The sequence below is a fragment of the Centruroides vittatus genome, unplaced genomic scaffold (genome assembly GCF_030686945.1).
Source record: "Centruroides vittatus isolate TY-2023 unplaced genomic scaffold, ASM3068694v2 contig_19, whole genome shotgun sequence".
NCBI lineage: Eukaryota > Metazoa > Arthropoda > Arachnida > Scorpiones > Buthidae > Centruroides > Centruroides vittatus.
Window position 1 is genome coordinate 3535983 of NW_027121169.1, and position 10605 is coordinate 3546587.

A 10605-nucleotide genomic window follows, 5' to 3' on the forward strand; every position below is an offset into this window, starting at 1 on the left:
TCAAAACGTGGAATAAGGTTTAACGTTGCTACTCATTTCTTGCTCCACGTCGATTTTTGAGCAACATTTGCTTTCTATTACAGCTATAGCTGAAAATCCGGCTTTGCATAAATACGTTCTTGCAAAGGGAATGAGAATCCTTACAGCTTTTGAACTTAGAGTTGGATATTCATTTTTGATTGATATCCAAAACTCCACTAAATCAGAAGTAAATTTTGTTTTCAGGCTGTTGTTGCAAGAGAGTTCAATTAGACTCTCTTCTTCCTGCAAAGTGAATTCTGGTGGAGCTTGAGCATGGAAAGGATCTTGGATCCATGCAAATTTCTTGACATTGTCTTCCTCAAAGTATTTTGCAAACCAGTCACTGAGCTTTGAGAGGTGTTCCTTGAAAAGGGACAGCAAGTCTTGTGAAACAACAACTTTATTACACACTACGCATTTGTGCAATTCAAGGAAACAATGTTGACCGCCATCCTCATTGATTTTCCTTATCCACAACTGCAGCTTTTTCCTAAACAGCACAACCTTCTCCAAAAGTTTCAAAATGTGCATGTTATTGCCTTGCAGAGACAGATTGAAGGCATTCGGCTTGTCAAATGTATCACACAAATATGCTAGTTTCAGCAAAAAGTTGGGTTTGGCAAAGTATCTGGAGTTTTCACGACCTCTTGTAAAAACATGTGAATTTCTTGATGTAACTCGAATGCATGGGATAAAACATTGCCACATGAAAGCCATCGTGAACTGCAGTAGTATAGCAGTGACGTATTCAGCTCCCATGTCCATGTATAGCTTTTTGAAAAATTGGCTTTCAGTGGCCTAGTTTTTATGTAGTTTACTATGTCTACAATACATTCTAATACCAAATTCAATTGAGAGCTGTCAATTTTTCATTTTCAGTTATAAATTTGTCAAGCATCTCAAATAAGGCTTGTGCCTTTGTGCTTCCAATGATGCTTTTGCAGAACCATGAAGTCTTCAACGATATTATCATCATCCAGGAAGCATACATAACAAATAGTGTGCGTATTTGTTACTGTCAGTAGCCTCATCAAGTTGCAGACCAAGTTCCCTTGCCTTTTATTTTCTCTATTAATTGGTCATTGAGATCGAGCTATAGGATGGATTCTTCGACTAATAGTATTGTTTGACAAAGGTACCTTTGAAATTAATTTTCTTGCTGACTTTCCCAGCATAATAATAACCATGTCAAGAGCAGCTGGTATTCTGCAATGGTGTGAGGTTTTTTGCACTTTGCCCTTCTGTATGCAATCTTAAAGGATGCTAGCAGTGTATTGCTTGGTACTGAGACTTGTTTAGTAAACACACTTTTTTCTTTTTGTAAATCTTGCACTAAAGAATTTGCGAGATTTCAATCATGTTGAATGGTCTCAAGATGTTGCTTTAACTTATTTGGGAGCATACACTTGGGTGCTAGAACTTTTAAACAGAGCACAAACTGTGGTCTCTCTTCATTGTTTACTTTTACTGAAGTAAAGCCAAAATTCAAATAATTATCATCGTATTTACGATATTTCCGTTTCTTTGCTACCACACCACTTGTCGATGTTTGATCACTCTCACTTGAACTCTTGACTTACTTATTTAATAAAAATCTTTCCATTTTCCTACAACTATACAAAAATACAAAGCAACACACTGAAACAAAGTGGGTGCTCCTCTGGTAATGGGCATCTTAAAACCGTTTACTCTTCGATTGTTATTTAGGAACTGAACTGATTTGCTGAAGTGGTATCATATTTATACTAGCTGTGCCACCTACTTAGAACTTTCATGAAACTTCTAATGTCTGATGGTATGCCAGTGTTTTTCAACCTTTTTCATTGAGTGGAACCCCTGATTGAAAAATAAAAAATCGTGGCACCCTTGACAGGCGGCAGATCTAGAATCTGAATAAGTGGGGCTAATGGGGGATAAGATTCGTTTTCACAAAAAGTTCATCTATGTGCAATGCTGGGGTGGGTCCAGGGAGGGGACTCCCTTCCCAGGAAAAAAATTTTAAAAAAATTGACAGTTTGAAGTAGCATTTTAATGCAAAAATAGTGTTTCTACATGTTCAAAATCAAAATTTAAGTCCATTGAATTTTGTCGAAATACTGACAATGAGTTATTTTGAACTACACTTAAGTAAATTTCCAAGAAAGTGCCTAAAGGTCCTAAACTTTGCGACACCCCAATTGTGGCGCCATGGCACTCCAGTTGAAAAACACTGTAGTATGCTATATAAGTCCTCTAGAAAGTTCTACAAGCTAGTTCTACGGGAATGATCTAGTCTAGATAGAAAATTCCATTAGCTTCAAAGCCCTTGCGGCACCCATTTACTCTTTATGGTGCCGCTGCACACACTTAGGGAACCCCGCACTATGCTGCGGGAGGTTCCGTAAGTGTGTGCCATGGCATATAAAACTACGTAAGTGATGTAATTTATTAAGCAAATGGGAAACAGATACATACAAAGAACAATATTTTTGTTAATATAAATAAGGTAAATTGTATTATTATTGTGTGTCTGGTGAGAACCTCACAGGTTGCCAGATAGGTTTTATAAAAAAAACTAAAAGTAATTTGGGCTACATTTCAAGGAATCTGCTTTAAAGTGGCCCAAAAAGTAGTAAGTTGCTAAAATCTAGTAGCATAGAGCCCTACAAATATCGCAATTTGCTACTGCAGTTATTCAATTTTTGAGGGTCAAAAAGGTTACACTTCCTGAAATTTGTCATCTCAGAAATACATGGACAGTGTCATGTTCCTTACAAAGTATCACAGAATGATCCCAATCTTGCAATCCTGAAGACTAGCTGTATTTTATGAGATAGGAGGAAAAAAAAGCAGTCCATGGATAAGGTGGCACCCGAAAATATGTTACTGTAAAAGCAAAGCCATATTGACCAGATTGGAGTTGTTGTCGGTCTATCACTCTCTTACAGCACGAAGGCGCTTTGATGTAAACGAACGAGTTAACATAGGCATACCACAGTTTGGACAGAATTTTCACTTCAAATTTCAAGATAGCTGTATTTTGAATTAACTGAATTTCTTAACATGTCTCTAAAATGTCACAAATCTCTATATCCCTGGCCACGACAAAAGTACAGTTATGAACTAATGGGATTTCAAACTATCAGAGTTTGAATTAATGAGGATTTTCCATATTATAAAATTTTAAAATATGCCATCAATTTTATTCAATTGTTTTATTAAAATTATCCAAAAAACAGAGTTGTAAAGAAATAAAAATAAATATAAGTATCCCAAGGTAACTCCTCTTTTATTTTATTAACTCAGATTATTATTAAATTATATGATTTTAAATGATCAATTTTACAAATAGATGAACCAGCATCATCTTTTTGTATAGTCTTCAACTGAAGAGGGGTCTAGATCCGAAATGCATCTTTCACAATGACTATTTGAAAAGATTTGTCCATCTAAATGTAGTGTGTTCTTGTAGTCATTGAATTATCAATGTGTACTAAATGATTTAGAAACAATATTTAAAGGGCAGGAAGCTTCAAGTAAACTTTTCATAATGTATGCAAACACTTTCTTCAGTTATTGCTGTTAACTGAAATTCTTTAAGAATTTTGAAACCTTTTAATGAAAATAATATGACAAAAATGTCACTATTATATTTAATGTATGAAATATCACAAAGCACTCAGCAAAATATACATATGCATACACTTAACACCTTATTCTTGCCGAGAAATATAAATTTATTTAAAACAAACAAACGTTTTCAGCCTGATTCACAGGCCATCTTCAGGTTTAGAATACATTTGAATTAAAAATTCTATCATTGGAACACAAAATTCAAATTCAAAATTAATAAGAAACATTTAAACAAAAAATTAAATAGACAACATAAATACCAATAAAACTAAAACATAAAAATATATAAACATGCAAGAAACGAATATATAAGTATTAATAAATGCAATACTAAGACATTCAATAAAACCGCTATAACTATTGGTTAGAGCCCTTATTAAACTTCCTAACCATGAACTTCCACGCAGAGGGTAGACTTTCTGCGTCCCTCGCATTTAGACAGCCTTCTTGTAATCTACTCCTATAAATCTGCAACTTTTCTGCTGTCAATGCCAAAGATGGAGAAGATAAAGGGTTTATGATGGTCGCCTCATTCCATTTAACTATAGCTCCTGGCGCTTGCGCCATTTGGGACAAAATTGTTGCATTAGACCTCTTTCTGATGTTATAACTATGCTCCTTGATTCTAAGCCCTAAACTTCTAGTGGTTACTCCAATGTAGTCTTTTTTAACGCCCAATTGCATGTTCTCATACGGAATTTTATAAACTCCTGCTTTCTCTTCTGATTTTATACCATCTTTATCATTCCTGAGGATTTTGTATAAATTAGGCGCCCTTTTTAAAAGCATTCTCGAACCTTTTTTGTGTGCAATCTCCTTCATGACTGCATTCATACTTTCATTATACGTAAATTTTACGCTTCTATTGGGAGCATTTTTAAAAAACCTTTTTTCGATGTTGGCTTCATATTTCCTAATTATTCCCAGAATCGTACTTTTTTGGTAACCTAGGGCCTTGGCTACGTCTATTATTCTATTTATTTCTTTCCTCCTGTCTTGTACTCTTTCACAATACAAAAAAGCTCTTCTTATTAAAGCTCTGAAAGCCGCAATTTTATATTTATACGGATCCTTGGATTGGGAGGGAATATACAAAGGGCTGTGTGAGAAATAACAGCAGAATCAAGGATTTTTTGGATAAGATCAACGATAACAGTGATGGCCTTACTTTAAGATTGGAACAGAAGAGTTCCTTGAATCTGCATTTTCTCGACATTGATATTACATTCAAAAAAGGCCACCTGTCCACTAACGTTTTTATTAAACCATCACACAGCCCTTTGTATATTCCCTCCCAATCCAAGGATCCGTATAAATATAAAATTGCGGCTTTCAGAGCTTTAATAAGAAGAGCTTTTTTGTATTGTGAAAGAGTACAAGACAGGAGGAAAGAAATAAATAGAATAATAGACGTAGCCAAGGCCCTAGGTTACCAAAAAAGTACGATTCTGGGAATAATTAGGAAATATGAAGCCAACATCGAAAAAAGGTTTTTTAAAAATGCTCCCAATAGAAGCGTAAAATTTACGTATAATGAAAGTATGAATGCAGTCATGAAGGAGATTGCACACAAAAAAGGTTCGAGAATGCTTTTAAAAAGGGCGCCTAATTTATACAAAATCCTCAGGAATGATAAAGATGGTATAAAATCAGAAGAGAAAGCAGGAGTTTATAAAATTCCGTATGAGAACATGCAATTGGGCGTTAAAAAAGACTACATTGGAGTAACCACTAGAAGTTTAGGGCTTAGAATCAAGGAGCATAGTTATAACATCAGAAAGAGGTCTAATGCAACAATTTTGTCCCAAATGGCGCAAGCGCCAGGAGCTATAGTTAAATGGAATGAGGCGACCATCATAAACCCTTTATCTTCTCCATCTTTGGCATTGACAGCAGAAAAGTTGCAGATTTATAGGAGTAGATTACAAGAAGGCTGTCTAAATGCGAGGGACGCAGAAAGTCTACCCTCTGCGTGGAAGTTCATGGTTAGGAAGTTTAATAAGGGCTCTAACCAATAGTTATAGCGGTTTTATTGAATGTCTTAGTATTGCATTTATTAATACTTATATATTCGTTTCTTGCATGTTTATATATTTTTATGTTTTAGTTTTATTGGTATTTATGTTTCATTTAATTTTTTGTTTAAATGTTTCTTATTAATTTTGAATTTGAATTTTGTGTTCCAATGATAGAATTTTTAATTCAAATGTATTCTAAACCTGAAGATGGCCTGTGAATCAGGCTGAAAACGTTTGTTTTAAATAAATTTATATTTCTCGGCAAGAATAAGGTGTTAAGTGTATGCTTAATGTATGAATTTAATGTAATGTGAAAATGTTTGGTTTAAAATTCTACAATTGACCTTTTTTTTAAGAGGACAAACTCCAAGGTTAATTTGAACCACTGACATCAATACATTAGTCCACTTTACCACCTGAGCCAAGCCAGTTGTGGATCATCAGTAAATTTTGGTTATTTACATGCTGGCCACATAAAGCCCCCAGATCTATGGGATGGGTGTATAATAATGCTTTAAAATTAATTTTATAATTTTACAAATTAAGTACTCTGTCTCATCTCATGTGAGTTTATCACCTATAGAGCTTTTTTTAATACAATGCCAAACACCCAAAATACCATCAAACTTCTACTTTCTTTTTGGTAAAGAGTTTAACTCTAATATTTGTTAATAATTTCATATTAAACCTTTAATCTTCAAATCCTAGATTTATTTTTGCAAGGATTTTTACTTACCCGCAATGTGGATCACCACAAGAATGGATAGTGTATCTGTAGTAATTAAAGTATAACTTTACAATCTAAAACTGCTGAAATTAATTTTATTATGTTATTTACAAGCATTAAACATATGAGCAACTGATGAGGGACTTTTTCTTTTAGCAATATGCATTTATGACAAAAAGAGTTGGGAAGAATATTGGATATGCACGTTCTCCCAAGAACCTGTGTTTTATTTTAATTATTATTTATTTAACCAGTATAAACAAACAAAAGTTTGCTTTATAACCAATTTTAATGCTTCAATTAAAATGGCTGACAGTTCTTTTGTGTTAAAAATATGTAGAAGAAACTATATAAAACATCTTCACACTTCTGTGTCCAATCACCAGGAACAGTCTTCCTTTACACAGCATATTTTATTAGAGGTATGCTTCTATAAAATTATGTAAGAACAGTTAAAAAATACATAGAAACTAAAATGTCTTCACACTTCAATTTTGTTTGTTAATTCTTGTTTGTCAAGACTCAGTTGCTAATTTAAAATTATTAAATCATTTATTTATAATGACATATGTAGTATTTCACTGTTTAAATCAAATATCTAATTTCCAGATTTATCAAGTCACATTTGGGTGACTAATTCAATTAACAATATAATTTGACTATTGATAGAAGTAGGTGGTCTTACCACCTGTCTTCAGTCAAATTGCTATTACTCTGAGAAATATGAGTTTGAGTCACTTCTTAACCCCTTTTCATTTAGCCATGATTTGATAGGCTATTCGTTTAATTGAAAATGCATTTTTTGCATTTTTATGGTAGAAGAGGACAAAATAATTATGACTGTGTGAACATTTTTGGTATTTATCACATTCTGTAATACAATATTATTTGAAGCATTGTATAAAGTTTCAAATAAAGCCAAATAATGTATTGTTTAAATGAAAATTTTTAAATAGTTAATTATTATTACATTCTATTTCTTCAATTTTGTAACTTGATTAGTACACTAATATTGAAAAAATTTAACAATAAATAATTAAAAACAACAAATGTAGAGTCATTATTTTCAAAACTTAAATTAATATAGAATAAATTTGTTGAGCAAAATATTGAATCTTCCAATTTAAATTTATTCACTTATAGTTTAACATCAGCTGTGACTTGTATTATAAAATACAACCAGACAACACTTACTGAAATTGCAAATCTGCCACTTATAGAAAAGCTACTACAGTTAGGAACACAAAACAGTGTACAGTTATTTACTAATATCAGTTAAATAATTAACAATTCTTTAATTCAAAAATACCTAATATATTTTTTAATTCTGTAATGCCAGGGTAATTATTAAAAGTGCAACAAGAGACAAGTGAATCAAAACAATGTAAAGTGGTTGACCATGAAAGACAGCAGAAGAGGAGAGTGACAATTAGTTCATATACTGCAGACAACTTCAAGGCATAAATATGACAGTGTATCAATGGTCTTTACATATTAAAAAAATTGTATCTGCTAAAACATCAATCCATCATCTGAAAGAAAAAGGGCACAACTACTATAAAATAGTCATTTCTTACTTCAAAAGGAAAGTGAAGATTCAAATCAACAAAAGAACACACAGAATGGTCAATAAATGTCACATATAGCAATGAGATCAGTTTATTTTTGAAGATGGAAGCCACTATATCATCCAAAGGAATGATGACGTCTGGATTGAAGCTTGCACCTCCATATGTGTGAAGCCTAAATACCATGGTGCAATGTCCCTTAATAACTGGATAAGATATTATAGCTTCCTGTACAACAGAAAATCCAGCAAAAAACCAAAGTTTAATTATATAAATGAACATTTTCAACAATTTTAAAATTGTCATCTTCAAGTTGAAGATAGAGCTTGGATCTTTTTTAAAAATAAATGTCTGAATCTTAATGAGTAAAATACACACACAACTAATGTGATCCTGCTGGGCTTTGTCAGTAAAGATTTTCATATAAAGACCTCCATGTGTGGAAAAATTATAACTTTATTTTTTGATGGATTTTCTTGTATGTAGGAAACTATAATGCCATGGTGTATAGAACCTTAACAGTAGAAGGACTGCAAAGTCAATGTTTTCTCAAAAAAAAAAAAAAAAGTATAAATGCTAAGAAATATAATGGAAGTTCTTCTTGTTTTGACTCTACAACATGACTACCTGAATGGAGGCACTGTTTACCAACAAGACAAGAAAGTCTTGTTGGTAAACAGTCTGAACTAGGGCACAAACTAAAAGATTTGAAATTGTTCATTGTTTTAGACCTGGCTGGCTACTTTCCAGACTGCAACTCTATAATGTATGGGCAATGATTTTGCAAATTTCTTTTATTACTTTGACTTTACACCAGAAATGTTCTACTTCTACTCACATTTGTTCAAGTAAAGTCACTAAAAACCAATGTCAAATTGTATGAAAACAGTTCTTATTGAATTTTGTAATGACAGCTGCACAATATGTTGAACTGATAAAAGTCTCTTTAAACTGAACAATTGCTTTAAATGGTAGACTATCTTACAGCTTATACAGGCTTTAAACACTTATTGTTTCACTACATATGCATTTCAGTCCAGTGTTTTTCCTCCTGGTCCTTCCTCAGTGCTACAAAATAAATTTATTTATTTAACAAACAATGCAAGTAGGAGACATTATAACAAACTATTAAAACTATCCCATCATACCACTAGTTCTCCTGATGTTCTTTTACACCTGTACGGTACTTTTGCATATCTGTTCTCCCACATATTTGTTGTTGTTACACATTTTTCACAGCATGTTACCTCAGTGTTGTATTAGTGAATTGAAAACAGTTCTTGTTAAAGATGTGTTTTTGGTTGTTTGGTAAATATTGTTAAAGTTTTGACATGGTGTTGTATTGCTAAATTGACATGTGTTGCCAGGGACCTTTCTGAATTGATAGTGTTTATTTTTGAAAACACTACATAGATACTTCAATTTAAAATTGTATAGTAGAATCCCTGAAATGCAACTCTCGATAACTGACATTTTGTAAAATTTATTGTGTTGCTCAAAAAAAAAAAAAAAAGTGTGTAATTTTTACGTCTATAACTTACCCTTGGGATAAAATAAATCATCATTATTCACCAGTGACATTTGATAATAGCATCAATTCTACATGTTAACAAAATATAACTCTTTTCAAGGTGCCATTGCAAAATGTCATGACACAAATGTTACTAACTTGAAAGTGGCCACTGAATAGCAAATATTTTTAAAATTAAAATTTAACTATAGATATATAACTATGTACTATTAGTAACTATTTCTATGTGCAAATTCATATACATATTAACATTTATGAAAATTCCACTACTTTGACTAGTATCATAGGTTTCTCTCATTTCACTGTTAACACAGGAGTCTGTAAAACTTGTTATTTTTGGTATCTCACCACCACCTCAGTCCACATTAAGTCCAGTTTGTGGGACTCTACTGTATTTGGATAAAAATTTATAAGTTGTTATGAAGACTCTGCTTGCTTTTGAAGAAGAAAACTTTCAGGTATTAAAAAAAAGGCTGTTCATTTTGAATAACAAAAAAATTATAAGAGAAAACTTTAAGTGAACAATGCTTTTTGTCTATGTTTTGATGCTATTGGAATATATCTGGAGATGAACTAGTGATTTAAAAATACACAAGATATAAGTACTTCAATTTTTTCTTTTGCATAAAAACTGCTTTATACAAAATTCTTTCTGAAACTTGAAAAAAATATTTCAATATGTGTTAAATTCTTTTTCTGAACCAATATATGTGGTTATATGGATTAATTTGAGCTCAAATATACAAAACAAAATTTTATACATCCAGGAGACTTGATTTAATGGGCTAAAAAGTCCTAAAAAGATTTAAATTTTTCCTTTAATTAGTGAATAGAGCATGCTAAAAGCAAGTTCAGTGAGTACAAATTATTTAATATACATTTTAATGCACCTTAATAAAAAACTAATGGTGAACAACATTCAATTTAATGGACTTTTGACAATACTCTCTCCAATTAGTCGATTACATTGAGGACCTACTGTATTGAGTTTGTTAATTTAAAAATAGACATTTTTCAAAAGTAAAGGATTTTATTTGAAGATTGTATTTAAATAGAAGTTTTCTGATCAAGTAATCATTAAATAAGTTATGCAGTTTAACTTAATTAACATGCACAGAAAAGAAATGC

General features: G+C 32.0%; 1 protein-coding gene across 1 annotated transcript; it reads right to left on the minus strand.

The window, feature by feature from the left end:
- On the minus strand, positions 1-786 carry LOC136970229 (zinc finger BED domain-containing protein 5-like). Its single transcript, XM_067264655.1, has one exon. It carries the CDS (start codon positions 784-786, stop codon positions 1-3), a length of 786 nt encoding a protein of 261 aa, XP_067120756.1.
- Positions 787-10605: the final 9819 nt, after the last annotated feature.